Source organism: Lepisma saccharinum, chromosome 12 (assembly GCF_977018435.1).
Source record: "Lepisma saccharinum chromosome 12, izLepSacc3.1, whole genome shotgun sequence".
Classification (NCBI taxonomy): Eukaryota; Metazoa; Arthropoda; class Insecta; order Zygentoma; family Lepismatidae; genus Lepisma; species Lepisma saccharinum.
This window is the reverse complement of record NC_139240.1, coordinates 58,042,929-58,065,548: the sequence shown is the minus strand read 5'-3', so window position 1 is coordinate 58,065,548 and position 22,620 is coordinate 58,042,929. Positions and strand designations below refer to the sequence as shown.

General features: G+C 37.3%; 2 protein-coding genes across 4 annotated transcripts in view; both read left to right on the top strand.

Moving 5' to 3' along the window:
- Idgf4 (Imaginal disc growth factor 4) overlaps window positions 1-22,620 on the top strand; it is a 136,062-nt gene that overhangs the window by 89,787 nt on the left and 23,655 nt on the right. Inside the window, exons 1-2 of one of the 3 annotated variants that reach the window (XM_083132433.1) lie at window positions 18,922-19,068; window positions 20,153-20,270. In XM_083132433.1, coding sequence (XP_082988559.1) covers window positions 20,159-20,270 — 112 coding nt within the window. In that variant the 5' untranslated portion in view covers window positions 18,922-19,068; window positions 20,153-20,158. Of the gene's footprint in view, window positions 1-18,921; window positions 19,069-20,152; window positions 20,271-22,620 lie in introns of those variants that run through there. The other 2 variants (XM_083132430.1, XM_083132431.1) reach the window with 2 other exon arrangements.
- LOC145996495 (regulator of G-protein signaling 8-like) lies at window positions 3,735-9,691 on the top strand. Its single transcript, XM_083132995.1, has 2 exons — window positions 3,735-3,944; window positions 8,966-9,691. Exon 2 carries the CDS (start codon window positions 8,975-8,977, stop codon window positions 9,404-9,406), a length of 432 nt encoding a protein of 143 aa, XP_082989121.1. The 5' UTR covers window positions 3,735-3,944; window positions 8,966-8,974; the 3' UTR covers window positions 9,407-9,691.

Below are 22,620 nucleotides of genomic sequence, written 5' to 3'. Positions count from 1 at the left end.
GCTTCAGTCTGAAATTATCATGTTCCTTTAACGCACTTATTATAACAAAAATTACTGGTACTGGAATGAAACAATGTGTGAAATACTGTATATAATTTTAAGTGGACATTCATTTTTCAGGGAGGGGCCATAGACCCCTTCCGGGCGTCTATGCATATACGTATTACGTACGGCCCTGAAGACAAAAATACGGCCCGTGTGCTATGCGTGTTCGGTTGCGTCAGGCTGATGAGTTGGCAACACTGGTAGGTGGTGGCATTCTCCCTGCAACCTCCTGGCTCCCATACAGCGAGATAGGGGAGAGGCAGGTAAAGCCTGAGATTTCCATCCCGTCAGGCCCATAGCTAGAGGGGAGGCAGGGGCAACTGCCCCCCTGAGTGACTTATTTGCCCCCCTGTGAAAAATACAGAACACATTCCTACCTGGAATTCTCACTAATCTTTACAATTATATCATGTGTTACTCTAGCAACATAACAAAGATTTTGTGATTTATTAGGGTGTATGGGATTCCGTATAATGTCGTATCAGGATTGGGGTGGGGGGGGGGGGTAATTCCCTTCCAGATTCAGGCTTCGGGAAATGATTTCGCAATTTTTGGTATCTAGAACAGTTATCACATTGTGAGTAGTCTTGTATTAAAGGTGCCTAATGTGTTTGGATGTTTTTCTTGGATGTGTTGGTATGAAGTTTGAACTACTTAAATTTTTGTTTCCCAAGTCTACCTTTTGGTAATAGTGATTCATGTGGTAGAGAGAGGGAGTGGATATTTGATTTCTGTTACTTAGCGTTGCTTTTCTGCCACTTCTAGCTAATCGCAACAATGAGTGATGACGTGAAATTGATGAAGAGACACTCATAAACAGTGCCGCAACCGCAGGGGGCATTGTCCCCCTTCCGACCTTGGACGGAAGTCCATTCTAGGGGAAGCAAACATTGAAGTAAGAAAAAAAAAGACTAGAAGAATCTGAGAATAGCAGGACAATCGGATACTCAGGATGGAATTAGTTTTCACGTGTTCCTTGCATTTTTCTTCCAGACGGCCAAGGGCACTTGCAAGGGACACAGAGGGGCAATTGCCCCCCACTAGATTTCCAATTTTGGGCGATTTGGGGGGAGGGACGCATGACATGATTTTGGGGGGATGCGCCACTGGCCTTGGGGGGGATGGGCACTCCTGGGAGGGGGCAAGTGCCTCTGTGCACCCTGCTATATCTCCCAATGCGACACAATATATTAAAAAATTGACCCCTGTAGGATTGACTTCGCCCCCCCCCCTAAGAATTCCTGGCTAAGGGCCTGCATCCCGTGCAAGGATAAACAAGGACAGAAAATGATTGGGAAAAAATTAATTTAAGATTAAATTGTGTAACTGTTATTCACTACCAAATATTTTTAATAATTATGTTTGTAAGTCAAAAATATGTGGTGGTTGCGCAACGTTGCCACCTAAGGAGCAGCCGCCCCTGAATAATAATAATACTAAGAAGCAGACTTAATTCAGGAAATGCATTTTACTTTTCTCTTCTCGTATAATGTATCTAAGAACTAAAAGTTAAAATATACGAAAGAGTAATTTTACCTGTAGTATTATATGGTCCATTACATTAAAAGAGGAACATAAATTAAGAGTATTTGAAAAAAATCCTTAAAAAAATATTTGGACCTAAAAGGGATGTGGTAACAGGTGCGTGGAGAAGGTTACAGTTTAGAACTGCAGAATTTGTATCCCTGTCCAGATATTATAAGAATAATTAAATCAAGAAGACTTAGGCGGACAGGCCACGTGGCACGCATGGGAGAGGAAAGAAGAGTGTACAGGATTCTTGTTGGGAAACCTGATGGTAAGAGACCTGTAGGAAGGCTAAGACGAAGATGGAGGGATAACGTTGAGATGGACCTAAAGGAAATCGGTAAGGATGAAAAAAGATTGGATTGATCTTGCCCACGGTAGGGACAGATGGAACGCTTGTGTTGCTGCAGCCATGAACCTTCGGGTTTAAGAAGGCTAGACAGTAGTAAGTATCTGAGGGCTGCTCAAAAATCTATTCAACATTGTGGACCTAGGAGTATGAAAATTTAAGGTTGTTCTTGTGGAAGTTTGGAATCCATCATAGAAATATGGGACTTTATGGAGTGTATATGTATGTAAATTACCTAGACCGACTCCCTGATGTGGTGGTTGATGTCTATCATCGCGGGGTTCTGGGTTCGATCCCAGGGTGAGACAAGAGTGTTTCAGTGTTTTCCCAGTCTGTTTTCGTTTCCTGTCGATCAACCTAGTGATTTAGAAGGCGACGCAAAATAATTACAAATGCCCATTTCTCAGTGTTCCACCTGAGGCAAATGTGTGTGTGTGTGTGTGGAAGGGACTTCAGAAATGCCTTTCCACACATTTGGAAAGTTTTGTTACCTACCCGTCAGCAGCTACTTCACATTCTGTGTGACAGTAAAAATATAAAGAGAGTATGTCAGTTTGGGTATACAGTAAAATATCATTAATCTAGACCGCGATAAGTCGGACTTTGCTTAATCCGGACAGGCAAAAAAGAAGGCAGATTGCAAGGTTTTAAATGTGGCTAGAAGTCAACAAGAGAACTTCCTAAAGAAAAGGCAGTCAACCTCTTAAATTCTGTTTCCCGCAGACTTTGTACTATACTGTATAGTGTATTTAGGCCTATGCCCTTTAAATACACCATAATAAACGCGTTTTGTTGCTATAAACGGAGTTTATTGCACTTTCTACTGTTCTTTTGGCTTATTTCAGTTAATCCGGACTTTCGTTAAACCGGTCAACTTATCCCCCCATTAGTCCGGATTAACGAGATTTTACTGTACTTAATAAAATCCACAGTCATCGGTTTTGTATAATTTACAGAGCACCGGGATATCCATATTTGCCGTAGATTTGATTTTCCACTGGTACTGTACGTATATTTCTATTCAAATGAAGTGACACAATCGATTTAATTCAGCCAGCTCGGTGGCCAAGTATGCTAAGTGGCCGAAGTTGTAGGGTTCGAAACTCGACCTGGCCATGAGCGATCTTCGTTAGTGTCCCTTCATCAATTAAATCGAATCATCACTCGTCCTCATTGTTGCGATTCGCCCATAAATTGGAGCAAAATGATTTGATTGATTTTGATTTCGTTAATTTTATTTCGCTTTTCTGCCACTTTTGGCTAATCGTGAAGACAAGATGAGCGCTGATATGATGAAATTGATGAAGCGACACTCATTAAGAAAACCCGTGCTCAAGCCGGGTTCGAACCCGAAACCTCTGGCGTCGTAGCGCTCTGTCCTAACCACTCTGCCACGGAGCTCTGCCATTTTATGCACAGATAGGCTAAGACAAATACAAATACGATTTAGTTAAAAGATTCAAGCAATATTTCACTTCATGTGAACAGGAGTGTACAATTATCATACTTCCCCATCTTATAAAGTTGCGACACAGGAACTGCTTGCTGAATATTAAAGAATGCAATTATAGCATACAATTCTCATGTGGGGGATAATGGTCTTTCTCTGGTTGGGAACGAGCATAGTAAAACCGAGCCTGTGAAATGAAAATTTCCCCTCCCCCCATTTCAATTCGAACATTGTTACTTGTAAATACGCCCCTTGTAGCGCCAACAGCACAATAAACGTTGACGTTGAATAAACATACAAAGAACAAACGAAACATGTTCTCATTGACGAGTTCCATTTTATCGATTTTTCGTGTGACGTCACACGTAGCAAGAACAGCTGCGTTCGGACGCTACCACCAACAAAATGTGCAGCAGTGTGTGTTTCCTGTGCCTGAGGTTAAGCAGCTAAATTGTTTGGGTATTCGTTGTCCAGGCACATTGCATGAAATGTGATAGTGAACACTCGATTCCTGTCTCCACGATTCTCCTTTGTTTTCGTCGTGTTCATGTCTGAACCCTAAGAAGATTAAAGGTGAGTCAAGTTCTGTTATGTTTTAGCTCTTAGCGAACTGTTAACCATTTAGCCAAAAGCAAATACTTCCTGAGTTAACAAGTGATATGGTTCACCGCATGCCCAAACATCAAGCTGTGAATGCGTTTTAAAGAAAGCATAGTTGTAGCTTTGACTGACGTAGTAATAGTTGACGTATTTAGCCGACGCCTTCTTATAAACAAGGCCCGAGTAGAAATGCTTTGTTTACATGTAACGTCATCAGTGGTAGGTCACGAATCATCCCATGATATCAGCGTTACGGTGTGTTTTGTTATTTTTGCCACTCTTGATTGATCGCGATGATGAGGATGTGCGATGATGCTATGATGAAATTGATGGAAGGACACTGACAAAGAACACCCATGCCCTGGCCGGGATTCGAACCTGGGATCCTTGGTGTCGTAGAGAAAGAAACGTGGAAAGAGAGGGAGAGAGTAAGAAAAATGGTGATATGTTAAGAAAAATAGAAGCGTGGAAGAGAGACTAAGAAAGATAGAAATGTGGAAAGAAAGAAGAAGAAGAGAGAGGGGGAGAAACGTGGCAAGAGAGTGACTAAGAAAGATAGAAACTGAAATGAAAGAGAGAATAAGAAAAATAGAAACTAGAAAGGGATAGAGAGGGGGAGAAAAATATAGAAACGTAGAAAGGAAGAGAGAGAAAGAAATATAGAAACGTGGAAAGAGAGAGAATGAGTTAGACACGTGGAAAGAGAGGAAGAAAAGGAAAAAATATAATTTGAGTATTTACAATCACGGAAGTGGTGCCCCCTTGAAAATATTTTTTGTTCCCGAACTAAATTCTGTGCCAACCCCATGCACTGATGACGTAGCATGTATATACACTATACAGTCTCCACTGGCATATCAGATATAGTACTTCAGCTGGTCGTTGTGCAAGAACCTTCTTGCGGTTAAGACCTGCCTAGCGGCTTTTTTCTAGAAGCCGTTTTAATACCAAATAGAAAAAAAATGGATTATGTAGCAGGAGTCACATTTATCATATTTAATATACCTCGAATATCACATAATGTGGCATAAACTTGCAATTTTCTGAGGCAGACTTGTCCCTTCTGGCTTTTTCTAACTACAGATATGTAATTTGGAGTATATTGAAATATATGTATATCAAATATCAACTTATTTTTACAAAATGTTTCCAATTGGTCCGTCCGTCATGTCAACAATGGAATCATTGTTCATTTATCGCTAATTACTACAGATATAAAAATGATAAGAAATACCAGATTTTAATATAATGACTATAATATGACTAAAAATAATTTGTTTTTGCAACACCATGATAGAGGGTTGAAAAGTAACGTTGTTAAGTGTATTTTGTTTCTGAAATATACACTACCTTGGTCTGCATGACGAATATATCCAAATGTCAATCTAGAGGCTTTTTTCTAGCTACAGATGGGGCATTTCCATTGTCACGGATGGGACACGTGGACTACATTTTTTGTATCAAAGTAACTATTCTACTGATAATTAAGCAACATTTGTCTTTCATTTTGTGTGCAATGAAATATGAAACTTAACACTCACTGTTGATTAAGCATAATTTCCCTCAAAATACTTTCACACATTTGTAGCTACAAGTGAACACTTTTGTGTCACGGGTGTGACAGGCGAAACACTGCCTCTTCACATAATAAGAAATATATTTCAACTTCTGTGAATTGTCAAATGTTGAAAAATAGATTATTTAAGACAAAGAGAGAAGGTAATTGACCTTTGAATATTCTAGTAGAGTTGAGGGGAAAATGTAACAGATAAAGGAGAAATTAATTGTTGTTTCGTGTCACGGGTGGGACACAATACAAAACAAAAGTAAATCAAAAATTTAAAATGAAGAATGTTTAAAATACCTTCAACCTTCTAACTTAGTTATGTATAATACTTCTTGAATTTCCATGTAAATGACAATTTTAGACTGTTCACTCACAAGATAGGATAAAGTTACAGAATTATATTTAATTTTAAAAATTGAGGTTTAGGTGCACTTTCACATAGAATGTCCCAAATATGTAATTGCAATATACTGAAAGATACATCAAATATCAACTTATTTCTACAAAATGTGGGAACATTTTCCGTTCGTCATGTCAACAATGGAACCGTTGTACATTTATTGCTAATTAATACAGATACACAAATGATAAGAAATGCCATGCCAGGTTTTAATATGATGAGTAGGGCTAGGATTTTCATGACTTAGTAGGGTGATTTTGCCAGTAGTCAGCCTTTTAAGAGGCAGTTTTATTTCAGTGATTTCGCGTGAATAAAAATCCCAGTACATTTTCTAGTAATCAGGATGTAAATAAAATGGAGAATTGCAGTTTTATTATGTCTGCAGTATTTATTATAGCACAAATAAACCACAAAACATTGCAATTAAGCTCACATTGTAAAGAGAGCAAAAATCCCAGTACTCAGCCACTGAAATTCAGAAGTCAGCCATGGTCAACACTAGTAGTCAGCCTGCAACTGCACAAAGATAATAGCTTGCCCCAGGTCAGATATTGTTTCACAGAGCTGTTTTTTAATGCAGAAAACATTTTAAGAGAGTATATATTTAAAAATGAAGGTTAACTTATCATGTAAGTAACATTATGTATGCCTAGTAACATTAAAGAGGTATACTTGTGGGTGACATTAAGACCACCTGACTTCACACGGACTTTTTTTTTAACATTAAGGATAGGCCCTAGTATAGGTTTTATGAAAGAAAAAATACTTTTGTGAGAACCATTCATTATTTGGTCCAATTAAGCACACTCTGGGCAGGCAAACACTTGCTGAGATACATCTCTATAAGGCAAGTTACACAGCTCTATACATTTCAGGTGGAACCAGCGAATGCAGTAATCACAACCAATGTTTTTAAGATCATCATCTTCGACACTTATTAAGAGTAACTACCTATTCCTGATTCACTGTGTGTCAGATCAAAAGTAGGCTCCAGAAGTCCACTGGTAGTTAGTTACTTGATACATTCCAGGCGCAAGATTTCCCAAGTCAGAATCAATCTGATTATCAGCAGAAAGGCTGTCTGCATCATCTGGTGGAACAAGGAGAAACTCATGCATTTCTGACTGAACACAGGTAGGGGCAAGAGAGTCTGTTGAAACGCATGCAGTTTCATTTTCTCCTGAAGTCACTGTTGCACTGCTGATTTCTTCAACAACTGCAGCCACATCAATGCCTCTTCTCTCAAGTCTAGCTTGGAAGCGTTTAATTACAACAATTGCAACTTCACATTGTTGGTTTCACTTGAATATTAGTATTACCTTCTTGCAAGTTTGTGGTCAAAGACATCTGCTCCAAAGCATTCTGCACACAGTTTGTGTAGTCTACGGCCTTGGTGGCTCAGTCGGTAAGGCCTTCCCTACTCCCCTACACCCTGGCTACGGGCCTGCTCTGCTTTATAACATGTGAATGAATGGAAAAGCATGAAAAGTAAATTATTCTTGACCTACTCCCCTCATTCAGTTACTTGTAGGCTAATTATAATATGACTACAACTTCCAGCTTACAATTTCAGTATTTTTCTTATTTTAATATGTGCTCATACCAAATAAACAATCTGCTTATCAATGCAATTATTGCGACAGGTGAAAGAGGCACTTTATAATAGCTAGAATTTTTAAATGCCTGTGATTTTCCTTCTTCTGCAGAGGGGGCTGAATACAGGATAAGCTGGCACCAGTAGTCAGCCACTTTCGTGATATGGGGGCTGCCCACTGGAAGGATTTGTCTCATAGCATTTTAAACAGAACCATGTTACAGGGATTACTGTTCTATGTCCAGAACATGGTAAAATAGTCCCAACGAGCCAATCAAGGTTAAATCCAGTAGTCAGCCCCTGGAGGCTGACCACTGGCAGGAAGCCAGAATTCACAACCCTGTACTCACCCCCCCTCCCCCTGTCGGTAATTCTTCACTAAATAACCTTGTTACATATTTGTTATCACAGTTGCTGTTGTTACTTTTTCGTTAGAAAAAACACGTGCTTGCATCAGTAACACACAGCTCCACTGGATGGTTCATTCCGCCTTTCACACAAAGGCTGGCTGACTACTGGAATATGGTTTTCCAAGTATGTTACCAAGTATAGAGACAAGGTTTAGTGGCGGCATTATAAATGTACATTTTTCTGTGATGTGGCTGACTACTGGAGGAGGCTGACTTTAGGAACATCCACCCTATATTTTTTTTTGGTAAGAGTGATGAGTTGCCTAAATATTTAGAAATTTATATTGTGAAGAAACTAATTGAATTAAGATGCTTTTTAAGGACATATTTTGGTATATTGGGCCATTTGTACGCGATAGAGCATATTTTGATGGATTTTCTGTCATATTCAACATATTTTCGCTTTTTCAAGAAATATACAGTCATTTTCGAAGTGGATTCGTTCTTACTGCCATGTTCACTCGAGGTTTTTTTTGACAGCAGCAAAATCTTTTTCATTTCTATTTGAAAATTTTTAGAAAGTATTCATTGTGCATTGCAAGTCAGGGCCCATAGAGTGAACTAAAATTAGTACGCATGTGAAAATATTTCAGCATATGTTAGATATTGATGTTTGAAACAGTCCAGTTATAAGGGCATATTTTTCAAATTATAGTGCATATTTTGTAACATTTTTGGTCATAAGAGCATATTTTATTTTGCATATTTTGTTGATTTGTAGGTCGTAAAAATCCTACCCCTAATGATGAGTTATGGAATATCTAGATCGAATTTTGCAGGCTAGCGAGGCTCTGTCGTTTCGACTCACTGTCAGTATAATCCTCCGTGGAGCTTGTGTTGTGTGCTGTTCTTGTATGTTTGCCCTTTCATCCATTTCACCTTATCACCATTCATACTCATCTCCGCGATCAGCCAAAACTGGCAGAAAAGCGAAGCAGAACAAATCAATCATGTAGCACATTGTGGCTACAGCTAAACTTATTATCAACATCATATCTTCTATCTTCTTCATTGTTGTTTCAGATATAGCGAATGGCTGAAGACTTAGATTCCATTCTTAGAAGAACGGACACCTCCATACTGAGAGAATGGACAGAAGGAATAGACATGGTCCTATCCAGTGATGAAGGAATAAGTGCCTTTGAGTCTTTCCTGAACTCGTGTGGTCTGGAAGAAGACACAGAGAAACTAAGATTTTGCAAAGAAATCAGTACAGTGCTGACATCTGGTGATAATATGGTGGAAGAAGCATCCAGAGTGTATGACACCTTTGTTTCAACCTTAACAGTGAATATAGACTTGGGAACGGAGGAAATTATGCGACAAGGAATCAATGAGAAGAACGTTGTTAAAATCGAACAAGCATTTCGTTTAGCTCAGAACGATATGAATACGCAACTTGGATGCGCCTACGGAGAGTTCGTAAGCCAATTAGCAAACTATCTACAACGCCATGGGCATTAAAACAGTGTGCACATTAGTGAAGAACTATATTATTAAGCTTAATTTGTGATTTCAATTTGAAACTTTGACGTTTTACACCTTGTAACTCTTAAGAAAAGAAGCACCTACCTATATTTTCATTTAATTAGTAATTTTATAAAATTATTTTTATACTTCAACACTCCTAATTTTTAAGATGGGCACTGTAAGTGATGCATAGAGACACTTGAAATGCTATCAAAACAGGCAAGTTCATGAACTTGTTATTTAAATGTTTTTGTCAGTTGATGTGAATGGGCATTAAACATTGACAATAGATGTCTTTCTGAATTTTGTGTTGTAAATGTTGTTCTAATCAGACACTTACCTATAAATATATTTCGAGATTGGTTCGAACCAAGTGAAAGGTTTATATAGTACGTTGATATAATTTATAGATCTATTCATAATAATATGCAAATTAATTGATATTCTTATTCTTACATGAGTAGGTAACAAGGCGATATAAGAATAGATATACCGGGTGGCCAGAATTAAAGTTACCCAACTCAGAACCCTCTATAGCCTGTTTGAGGCATCGTAGAACTCTGAAATTTGGTGAATCCACTATGCAGACCATGGGGAAGAGGATGGCGGTAATAAAAAAGATAGTTCAATTTTCCGCCACCAGGTTGAAATGTGGCGCTGTACTTCCATGATGGGTTGTACAAAAAATCACGTTAAGTGATTTAGCTGAGCTATTAATTAGAAATACATTTGTTAGTGGCTGGAAGTTGCGAGAAAATAATTTCTCGTTTATTGCAAGATTGCAAGGTAAAGGCAAATCCATAACTAATTGGAGAAGTTTACGTCATTATTACCACCCATCATGGAAACACAGCGCCACATTTCAACCTGGTGGCGGAAAATTGAACCCTTTTATCGCAATCCTCTTCCCATGGTCTGCATAGTGGATTCACCAAATTTCAGAGTTGTACGATGCCTCAAACAGGCTACAGGGGGCTCTGAGTTGGGTAACTTTAATTCTGGCCACCCGGTATATCAGCACATTTTTTATTATCTAACTTACGTGTAGTTAATATCGCTAAAATTTGTTTAAAAACAACTGTCCTGGCAAGGAAATTAATGTCAAAAGATAAAGTTTGAGTTTGTGTTTTAAGTCCACTTTATGCACTGTAAGGCTAATTGGGACTGGACCTACAGTTTAAAGTGGGATCCGAACCACTGTGCCATGAGCCTCCAGTCAAAAGATAAAGAAATGTAATATTTATTAAATAGCATGAAAGGATGTGTCCAGTTGATATGACTATTGAGAAACTGTCCTTATTTTCAAAGTTTGTTCTAATCACGCTTTATAGACTGGAACTACGATTTAAAGATTCGATTCACTGTGCGATGTAGCTCCAGTTGGATGATTACAAGCGGACAACTTGCCACTGAGCCTTCGGGGAGGCCGATACCAATAACGTTTCCGAAGAAAGAATAACAAGGAAAGATTCCCACTTTGAGTTCCAACAGAACATGGTAATTCCGTTACTGTTTCTGTACTTTCATCTAATCCTCTTATCCTCGTCATCGAGGTAGAATGGTGACGTTAAATTCACAAAAATACTCTTTGTGACTGGATGTTTGTTGAAATATACTCAATAGTTTAATAAGTTCAAGCTCCGAGGCGCTGAAAAATCTGGGAAAATCTTTATCTGCATTTGGTTCAACTATGAAATATAGCAGGATACTGATGCTCTGTGGCTGCAATACATGAGGATGCTCGATATTCTTCTGAATTTCATTAAAGCCGAGCGTATTAGGAAGTGGAGTTACAACTTCAATCAGTTACGCATATCCTTTATTTTTGCTGCATCAGGGGCAACGTCTGATTGGATGAAAGAAATGCCTGTACTGGACTCGAAACCAGAGCCTCATCGTCATGGCGAAAAGTGGTAGAAAAGCGACGCCAAGTAAACGAAATCAAGTCAAATCAAATGAAAATACAAAATGAAAACTTAGAAAATAGATTTTTAAGTAATAATCATCCTCTGTGACAGAATGGATATCGGGAAATTTTCGTCAACCACTTGACATCCGCTAGACCGAGACATTTGTTTGGAAAGAAGGGACTCTCCCAACAAGCAGGAAGCAGCCCAGATAAGCGAATGATTGTGACTTCAACTTTATTTTTGAACTCGGAGGGGTATTGTCTGAGTACAGAGAACTACGCATAAGGCCCACTTTATACAGAAGCATTTCCTTTCCACAATCGCATAACAATTCTTCTAACATAATTTTCTAATCAAGGGGTCCCGGGTTATTGAACAGTTGTTCGGATCCCACTTTAAAACTTTAGATCCAGTCTCGATTAGCCTATAAGACCCTCCTCGATGGCGCTGTGGTAGCGTCGTCGCCTTGTAATCAAGGGATATTTATTTATTTAAGCAATTGAACGCGACAGCTATATTACCTATTTATGGCGTTCATTGTACAATGGATAGTTGAAATGCATTTTAACTCAAATTAATGCAATATATATAATTTACATACATAGATATACACATAGAAACACACACACACACATTTAATAAACATACAATTCTCATATTCTATTGTTTTTCATATGTTTTAAAATTGTTCATTTCAGTTTTGATGTCGAAGAAAATAGATCCACATTGTTTTTCACATTTAACAATATCGTTAAATGCCATACACATACTCCAAATTGGCGATATTTCAAGTGCACTGGTTCTACTGCGTTGGAGGCTAAACAGTTGCTTTCTTGGTCGTAACTTACTTGAGGGGACGTACAAATCCAGCTGTGACAGGGCTAATGGAGGTTTTAGTGTGATTATTTAATATTTTGTGAAGGAAAATGAGCTGGTGCATGATTCGTCTTTTGCTAAGTGTTGTTAAGTTGGAATATCTGAGATGGCTCACGGGATTCCATTTGAGGGTAACTACCATCTAATTTGTATTTTACAAGTCTCAACAATTTAGTCTGGATTCGTTCTATTTTGTTTACGTCTTGCTGGATTTGACGGTGCCATGATGTGACAATTACTTTTGTCACCAGTCTTTTTGTAGTTTATGTGAGTGTATTTTAGAATTTCGTAAATACTCTTAACAACTTTCTGTAGCCAGTTGTGCTTTTTGGCTTTTCTTGGATTTTCGGTTCTAGACGGCGAGGGTAGGAAAACAATAGCGAGTTGTGGAATTTTTGACACTAAGGGTGACTTTTACTTGTCCAGCAAATGGAACAACGTCCGAGCTGCCGACCGAGGGGGAGTTCTTTCGCAACACGTGTGAGGACTGCTCTGTTTTTTTTTCTTCACCCCCAAACCTCCCAAGTGGACAACGAGCCTGGAAGAAAGACCACCGTCCAGCATTTTTTCTAAGCTAACGAACTGCGAGGCGGTTGATTTTTTGAAGTTTCAAGTTTTCCTTAAATACCCCTGGACTCCAGAGGACCGACACAGTTTACCGCCATATTCAGACCGAACACCATCTCCGCGTCACTTTGCGCGAGTTACGGAACTTTGCTTTGTTTTAACCTTTCGACCGCGTCGTGTTAATTGTCGTGAGAGTGTGATCACAGTGACAGTGCCAGGAATTGAGGCCGTGTTAATTACGTGTTTCACGTGCTCCATGTGTGTTTTTCCCTTTTTTGCAAGGAGGAACATTGAATAACCATGGGCGGTTAAAAACTACGAGAGGGACGGGACCTTCGGGTTTCCGATTACTGCTGCCATGAAGCCAAGAGAAGAAGCCACGACGCCTGCTTAAGTATACGACGCCTTAAGTCAAGAGAACCACACCACGACGCTTGCATAACGGCGTCTGAGATGAAAGCCACGCCGCAGCGACAACTCGCATTGCCAACCCAGATGAGAGACGACACTACCACAACGGTGAGACGGATGTTACGCCGAGAAAAGAAGAAGAGATAGAGAAGAGAGAGAGATGAAACGACGTCCGCCCTTAGACGACCCGACGCCCTGCGTATCCCCGAACGGCCATTGAAGCCACGATCGGATGCAACGCCCCGAGCAGACAGATGGAAGCGAGGTGCTTTTTCCGCCCATCTTCGTCGCCGCGATGGAAAAGGGAAGAAAAATTAATGTTACGTCTAAGTCGAAGAGACAGTTTTCGTCCGCCAGGAGGACAGACTGGCATAGCCACGAGTGTCGTCAGGACGCCGCTACGAGGATCGTTGACATCAACGAGGACCACACCGCCATTGAGTCGGTATAGTATCCTCCAGTTTTCTCTTTATGTGTGAGAGTGAACATTTGTCCACCTAGGTCGCCACTGGTTTGTCATAACACAAAGCGAGATGAAATCGAACAATGTTGCCTGCAATTACTAATTATTTTGGCCAATCAAATCAAAAGTACTATAAATCTTCATAAATTAAGAACCTATTTCGCTCACCCTTCGAAATTCTATAAACGTAAAGACCTACGATTTGTTATTGTTTTCCTATTCTCGCGCCGAGTATTTATATAATTAATTATTTGACTTTTACCGTGCTCTTTGATATATATAGGTATTAGAAAACTAGGTACTAAATAGTATAGCCGACTTAATCATTTTTAATATATATCCTAGTTTATATTACAGTCGTTTGTATTATCAGCACTCGTGTACTTGTAATCAAATTTAGTGTATGTTTTTCTTTTTGCATTGTAGTGCCTCAACAATGTGTAATGTCGATTATTATTTACTTTTGTAACTATGACGCCTAGCTAATCGCGTCTCATATGTGACAGAGTGCTGGCCGCGCGTATTTACATTGAAAGCAAGCCTAAGGGGCTAATAGAAATCTCAAATTCGAAGGTACACGGGAAATAAACCAAAGAGGCGGTTAGATATTTTATCATGTAATGGTATATTGTGTTCACCCCTGCAGCGTGTGTGTGTGTGTGAGTGCATGATGGAATGAGAGCGAGGGGATATGTACAAGTAATGTGTTATATTATCATTGTTGTGTTTATTTTTGCCGAATACACGTATATATTCGTTATCCTACAGGTGTTTTTGATTCATTTATATGTATGTATAGATGTATATCCTCGTATGGTCGATATTTTTGGTTTTAGTCCTGAGTTTGAAGCTGTATAGCTTGTCTCCATTGACCAGAAGGGTTATAGTTTTCTATTATTACAACAATTATTATTATTATTATTGCTATAAAATGAATAACAGCACCACTTTATGCACGACGTGGCTTACCGCCGGAGGTGTAAATAACCGACCCGGTGACATGAACCTGGAATTAAACCGTTAGCTGGTGGTAGGATTCGTGTTTCCTTAACCGGAGACGCGAACCAAGGACCGGCGACCGTCCAATCGGGCGGCCGCGGAACCCTGAACCTACGGACCAGCGGTAGAGTAGTTTGGCACCTCGAACTGGGGACTTCGGTCTCCCGGACGAGTGGTCAAACCCGTTACAATAATACACATGCGTATTCGATTTTCGACCTGACGTAAGCATTATAGAGCATCATTAAGCTTTCGACACTTTTGAATTCCTTGCATGTACGCATTATAAATCCCAGAAGTTTGTAAGTCTCGTTTGTTATAAAGTTAACGTGCGCGTGAAATGTAAGTTTAGAATCAAACAGAACTTCCAAATCTGATTGTTTCTAGTTGTTTTAATTTTTGCTTTTTTATGCAATATACGTATTTTATTGGGATAGTGTTTCTAGTATATGACATTTGGTAACATTTTTTACTATTTAAGATCAGTTTGTTGTTTTCGCACTATTCCACAAGGTTGTTAATGTCTGCTTGTAACTCGGCGCAGTCACTGTAACTGCATACTTTTTTGTATATTTTTAAGTCGTCCGCGAATAGTAGCTTACCCGATTGATTCAAATGTTCATGAAGATCGTTTATATACATAAGAAAGAATAAGGATCCAAGGTTAGAGCCTTGGGGAACTCCGGATGTAGCCTCAAATTCATCGGAAGTAATCCCCTGAAACGTGACGTACTGTTTGCGGTTTGTTAAGTAAGACTGAAATAGTTCTAATATCGGATTCGATAGATTGTAAGATGTTGATAACGAGAGATCACTGATCGTATGTGATAAGAAACGTGCTTATAAAGAATTTGCTCAAAGAGCTTGACCGGTGCTACCAGAATTGATATCCACCTATAGTTCTCTACATAATTTTTTCTATTTGATTTTGGTATCGGGGTAATTTTTGATAGTTCCCAAATGTTGCGGTTGAGAGCACTATAGAGCGTCTCAACCTTAAAAGTCAGTATGGGTTAAATAGAGCACGGCGTTGCCAGATCAACAAACGGAGTCGCATCGAGTCGCTGTTAATAACTAATGATTGCGACAAATTTACTTCCTTAATATCGTATAGAAAATCTTCAAAATCTATGTATTTTGATGTATTTTGGAAAGAAACTATAGTTACCTCAAGATTTGCATGTAAATGTTTATATTTCGTCGTAACTATGTACTATTTTACATTTGCATTATATATGTAATACACGCAACTATTGTTACTAATTGCGTTGAATGTTGTATCCTTTACATAACCAGAATTAAATACATGCAAAACAAACATTAGGATATATTTTTACGGAAAATAAAGCACACTGCACTTCCTAGGAACCGCGGCACCTGCCTGCAACTGAATTGTAACCTCGGTGGCGCGCAATGAATTTGATACGCGAGACAGTCCGCATAAACAAACTAAGATTGCGAAATAAATAACGGTGCTGTGGAGTAACAAGGCATTCTAAAAATAACTTCAAGCAACGTTCAACACTTTTCTCGCTTGGTCTGCACGTGTAGGCCTATCGCGACAAACCGAAAAGTTTCTCGCTAACCAACTTTTTCGTGTTACGGTCTGATGATTTATACAAAATATCCTGTATATACATAGCTATAACTCTCTTCGTAAGCAAATTAATTCATTCAGGCGAAGAATATCATATCTACAAACACCATAGATCCCATAGAAAAAAAAAAACTGGCGAAGTTGTTCAAGCGGTTTGATATTTATGGCTTTTGAAGTATTTACTAGAAAAAAATTAAGCGTTTTGCAAATTTGCATAATTATGTAAATTTCAGATCACATGAAATTGTGACAGGTTATATAATGCCGTCATTAAATAGAGCATAAAAAATTCTACAGGATAATGATTTCACTGAATTTTTTTACATTTTGTAAATTTTGTAACATCTGACAACGCAGCGGTGGTAGAGAAGGACAGAGCTATTGGCAAAACTCATGTACTAGAGAGAGAGGGAAGTACTCCATTTAAGGTTGAGACACTCTATAGATTGAACAGCGGGGGGGGGGGGGGGGGTTATTTGAGTATCTCGCCGCATCCTTTAAGTATATAAGGCGGGATTTTATCGGAACCAGCAGATTTTTAATGGCATCTTCGATTTCTTTCAAGACTAATATCTGATAGATTTAACTTATCGATTTCACTGTAAGATTGAATATTCAAAGTCGTATTTTTCCCATTATCTTGCTGGTACACCGATTGAAAATATTTAGCAAACGCTGTGTTACATCTGGAGTGTCAGAAAGTATTTTACCTTGATATTGAAAAAGTTCTGATCTTGTTTTGTTTTTTTCATATTTTTGGCAAAGCTTAAATTGATATTAGGGGCATTTAATATGTTACATTCTGTACTTGAAATATAATGCGTATATGCCTTTTGTATCCCTTGTTTAACAATGTTCCTAATTCTTTGAATTTCTGTTAATGATATTCAGCGTGGGAAGCGTTATTTTTCCATTTTTCCTGTGTTATGCTTTTTTCTTGATATTCTTAATAATTTCCCGTGAGAACCAACTCGGAAATTTCTTTGCTTGAATTTTTATTGCGGGTACGCATTTCTTGAATACGTCATACACCATATCATAAAACTTATCAGTAGCGGCATTAATATTAGTGTATTTCTTCAGGTCATCCCAATTCACAGCTCTCATAAGATTATGCATTTTTAAGAAATCTGCATTCCTAAATTTATAGTTCTATTCTGTCTGATGTGAATTTTTTATGATAGGTATAAGTTGTCTTGGAGATGTCAATATTTAAAGCTGGATGATGAATGTCTTCTGGCACGAGAGAATCGGATTCCCTTGTTATGCTATTAATATTACTTAACACTAAATCTAACGTTCGTTCGTTATAATTTTTTATGTCATTGAAGCTATTTAGTTGGTGGAGTGACATGAAATGACTCAATTCTACGCAAGTTTCGTTTGAGAATAAGAGATTATGATACGCCCCTGTTATCTGAGGGAAATGAAAGTCCCCTGCAATAATAACGGTAGATCCATGCTCATAAAGTGATTCTAAAGTTTGATAGAAGAAACTGTATACAGATCGACTCGTATTTGAGGGGAAATAGGCTACACAAATATACATATTTGTTTCGCTGATTTTTACCAACAAGTAATTTATCAGAGGGTCAATTAATGGAGTTTCTATTTTGATAGCTCGATATGCCCTGTTCACAGCTAGAAGTACCCCCCCCCCAAACCTTTGTCAGGCGATTCTGCATCGCGATCCCGGGTTCGATACCCAGTGGAGATACATAGTGGTTTGGATCTAATTTTAAACTGTAGGTCCAGTCCCGATTAGCTTTTCTGTGCATAAAGTGGACTCAAAGCATCAAATCAAACACTCCCCCAACACACAATTTAGAAGGACAGTACACTTTTTTTTAGTAGACAAGGCTTAGCATCGAGAGACCATAGTGCGGAGGTCAAAAGTTGTAGAGGAGGGGGGCAACTACTCCCCCATGCCCTCCCTAATCCGCTGTCAATATTTTCAACTAATATGATACGGTAAAATACGTTTCATAACAAGATTATTTGACAGACCAAGTCAAAACCGGCCACTTCGCCTAGCATATAGTCCATACCAGAAATTTTCGTAGATACCTGGTGATAACATGTTAAATTTCATCATTTTCTGTTCATATAAACGTGCACTTGTAGCACAGCCATTGCCCCTGATGCAGCAAAAGGAGAACATTTGCGTAACTGATTGAAGATGTAAACCCCACTTCCTAATACGCTCAGCTTTAATGAAATTCAGAACAATATCGAGCATCCTAATGTATTGCAGCCACAGAGCATCAGTATCGTGCTATCTTTCATAGTTGAACCAAATGCAGATAAAGATTTCTCAGGATTTTTCAGCGCCTAAGAGCTTGAACTTACATTAACATCTACTTCTGAGTTGATCAGGCCAACGATTACTGAACGTGTCTCAGACATATGTTAATTTGCAATGCACTTTCCTTCTTGAAGGTGCGTGGAGGGTGCTACATAAACTATGAAATGACCCCTAGTCGCTCTGGCTATGGCTCATCCTCATCGTCGCGATCATCCAAAAGTGGCAGACAAGTATAGAACGCTAAGAATAGTTCTTGGCTTGTCCGTGGTCCGGAATGGTGTCGCGCCCATCGCTTCCGATTTTCTCGCTGTCCGAAAATCGTACGACTTCCGTTCTTGAACTGGCACTAAAATGTGTGGTTTCTAGACACGTGACCATCGATGAACCGACAGAGAGAGGAAGGTCAGTGAGTAAGTTCCTCGAGTGGCGCAGAGGAAGTGAACAACGAAAATGCAAGATGCAGTCGACAAAGAAAAAGCGTGCAGTTAGAAGCCTCTGAAAATACACTACTAAGCACATTTCATTCCGGTAAGTATTTGTATTCTATTGCATTGTTATTTGGTATACTTCAAATGTATTTACCTTTCTTGGATATGCTTAAGGATGATTCATGAAATGGGTGAGTGATCATCCAAATGATAATGGATTCCTCCACATTTGAGTCAAAATATTCAATCTTTGCTGAAAAACCAGCACACGGCCTTGCATATTAAAACATACTATTTATTTATTTATATGCTACGTAAGTTGATGTATAAGCGATGATGATGTATGGTGGATTTTGAAATGAAGGAACGAAAGTAATGGAAGGTCCATGTCATACCAGGATTCGAACGTGGAACCGAATTATTTAAAGATATAATAGATTCTGATATCGAATTCTCTTACGAACGGATACATTAAGCAATTAATAACATTTACACACACGTAGAGGGTGTTCCAAATATGTGTGCACAATTTATGAAATGAAGGAACGAACATAATTGAAGATCCATGCTATACCGTGGCTTCGTGTTAAAATGTAAGAAAATGTATAATTATTTTAAGATAGATTCTAATAGTAAATTTCCTTATATACGAATTCATTCAGCAATAAATAACATTTACATACACGTACATACAGGGTGTTCCAAAAATGTGTGAAAACTTTGAGTATAAAGACAATGCTTAATATGCATGTAAGTTTTATGATCAAAATTAAAGACAACGAATGGAGAATTTTTATAGCAATTGCAGATTTTACGAAAAAAATACAATATTCTTCCGTTAAATTTTAAGTAACAGTCTTCCTGTTAATTTACAAAAACGGAACGCAAGTTTCTTATCTAAAATTAAGTATGTTATCATGAATAAAATATGCACACACCATAAATATATTTTAATTATGATAACTATTTTAATGTCCGTTAACACTTTAAAATCAGCCACTGTCATTTTTCATGGTTGTTTTACAGCAGCTGAAATTGACTGTCTTCGACTGTCATTTCTTAAGTCTACTTATTACCAACACTGTCAAATACAATGCATAAATAATTGTTAATATTACTTTTCTGTTTTACATTCGAAACTGATTGAAAATACTATATCTGTTCTACTATGATTTATTTTGCAGTTTGCAATGCAAGTCCTTGTGTTGGCGACTGTTGCATGCTTGATCATCTCAGCTGCAAATGTTTCGGAGGGCAAAGTTGTAGTCTGCTACTACAATAGCCAGTCGTTTTACAGGAAAGGTAAGTAGCCTAATAATATGATTACCTATTTGCTTTTAAAGACACGAACATGTAGATATCAGAAACAAAATATTTGAGATTTTGTCATTTCGTTTCAATTGAGATTGATAAAACGTGACACAATATTAATTTGTGTTCAGAAAGTTACTTTTAAAAAGTAATTAAGTTACAGTTACTTATTTTAAAATGTAACTCCGTTTCAGTTACTTATTTTAAAATGTAACTCTGTTACAGTTACTTATTTTAAAATGTAACTCTGTTACAGTTACTTATTTTAAAATGTAACTCTGTTACAGTTACTTATTTAAAATGTAACTCAGTTACAGTTACTTATTTTAAAATGTAACTCTGTTACAGTTACTTATTTTAAAATGTAACTCTGTTACAGTTACTTATTTTAAAATGTAACTCTGTTACAGTTACTTATTTTAAATGTAACTCAGTTACAGTTACTTATTTTAAAATGTAACTCTGTTACAGTTACTTATTTTAAAATGTAACTCTGTTACAGTTACTTATTTTAAAATGTAACTCTGTTACAGTTACTTATTTTAAATGTAACTCAGTTACAGTTACTTATTTTAAAATGTAACTCAGTTACAGTTACTTATTTTAAATAACTCAGTTTCTTATTTTAAAAAGTAACTCAGTTTCTTATTTTAAAAAGTAACTCAGTTTCTTATTTTAAAAAGTAACTCACAGTTTCTTATTTTAAAAAGTAACTCACAGTTTCTTATTTTAAAAAGTAACTCACAGTTTCTTATTTTAAAAAGTAACTCACAGTTTCTTATTTTAAAAAGTAACTCACAGTTTCTTATTTTAAAAAGTAACTCACAGTTTCTTATTTTAAAAAGTAACTCACAGTTTCTTATTTTAAAAAGTAACCCACAGTTTCTTATTTAAAAAGTAACCAACAGTTTCTTATTTAAGAAAAGTAACCCACAGTTTCTTATTTTAAAAAAAGTAACCCACAGTTCCTTATTTTAAAAAAGTAACTCACAGTTTCTTATTTTAAAAAGTAACTCAGTTGCAGTTACTTATTTTTAAAAGTAACTAAGTTACAATTACAATTACTTATTTAAAAAAGTAACTCCGTTGAAGGTACTTATTTTAAAAAGTAACTCCGTTGAAGTTACTTATTTTAAAAAGTAACTCAGTTACTGTTACTTATTTTAAAAAGTAACTCAGTTACTGTTACTTATTTTAAAAAGTAACTCAATTACTGTTACTTATTTTAAAAAGTAACTTACAGTTTCTTATTTTAAAAAAGTATCTCACTGTTTCTTATTTTAAAAAAGTATCTCACTGTTTCTTTTTTAAAAAGTAACTCACAGTTTCTTTTTTAAAAAGTAAATCACAGTTTCTTTTTTAAAAAGTAAATCACAGTTTCTTATTTTAAAAAGTAACTCACAGTTTCTTATTTTAAAAAGTAACTTACAGTTTCTTATTTTAGGAAGTATCTCAGTTGCAGTTACTTATTTTAAAAAGTAACTGTTACTTTTTACAGTTAGCTACATTCTGCTGAAAATATTCTTGCAAACAAATTACACACAATGAATGTTTATTAATTGCATTAATCATCAAATGTATTTATTAGAGCTTGTACCCCCTGACCGGAGCAATAAAACTCCCCTTCCTTCCCAAAACTTGACTTTTGACGCAGATGTGGAAGGAATCTGTATGATGACGTCAAAGTCACAGATTTCTGTCTAAACGGGAGGCTGCGAAGGCACAGACAAAGAAGATCCCCTATGAAAGAACTTTCTAAAGTCTAGAAAATCTTCTAAAGAATTGCCACTACTTACACTTCAGCTAAAACAAGATGAACGAATGTATATAATAGCTGCTGTTCATGTTCTCTGAATTTATCCTTCACTAAGTTGTCAGCAAAATAATATAAGCTGTCTACATTTTCACTCTTCACTGCATACAAATTATACAAAATGGTTTTATCTAATCTCAAGGGGGCGGCTGACGGCAGTGCCAGGGAGGAGGCGTTGAGCCCCCCTGGCCCCTGCTTGGCTACGGACCTGGTTGAAATTCATACTTTGCATGATTTTTAAGCCTTCAAAATATCTATGAAAGTACAATATAAACAAGTATTTTAGCTGTAGTCCAGGCAATTTACACTTTGACCTGGGCAAAATTGCTTCAGAAGTTTTTGTTAAAGTGTTTCTAGCTCAGAAGTCATTGCGGAATAAAATATCCAAAATCAGACCACTTGAAAACCCCCGTGAGTTAGCATTAAAATTACTTAGTTATCATCGAATCCATAAATCTAATTTCTCTATTTAAAAAGAAAACTTTTTTGGAAGTTAATTATTTGGAAATTAATGAATTATGAGAATCA

Bases quoted from the DNA above. Each gene is read 5' to 3' on its own strand.
- LOC145996495 (XM_083132995.1), top strand. From the start codon at position 8,975: ATGGCTGAAGACTTAGATTCCATTCTTAGAAGAACGGACACCTCCATA.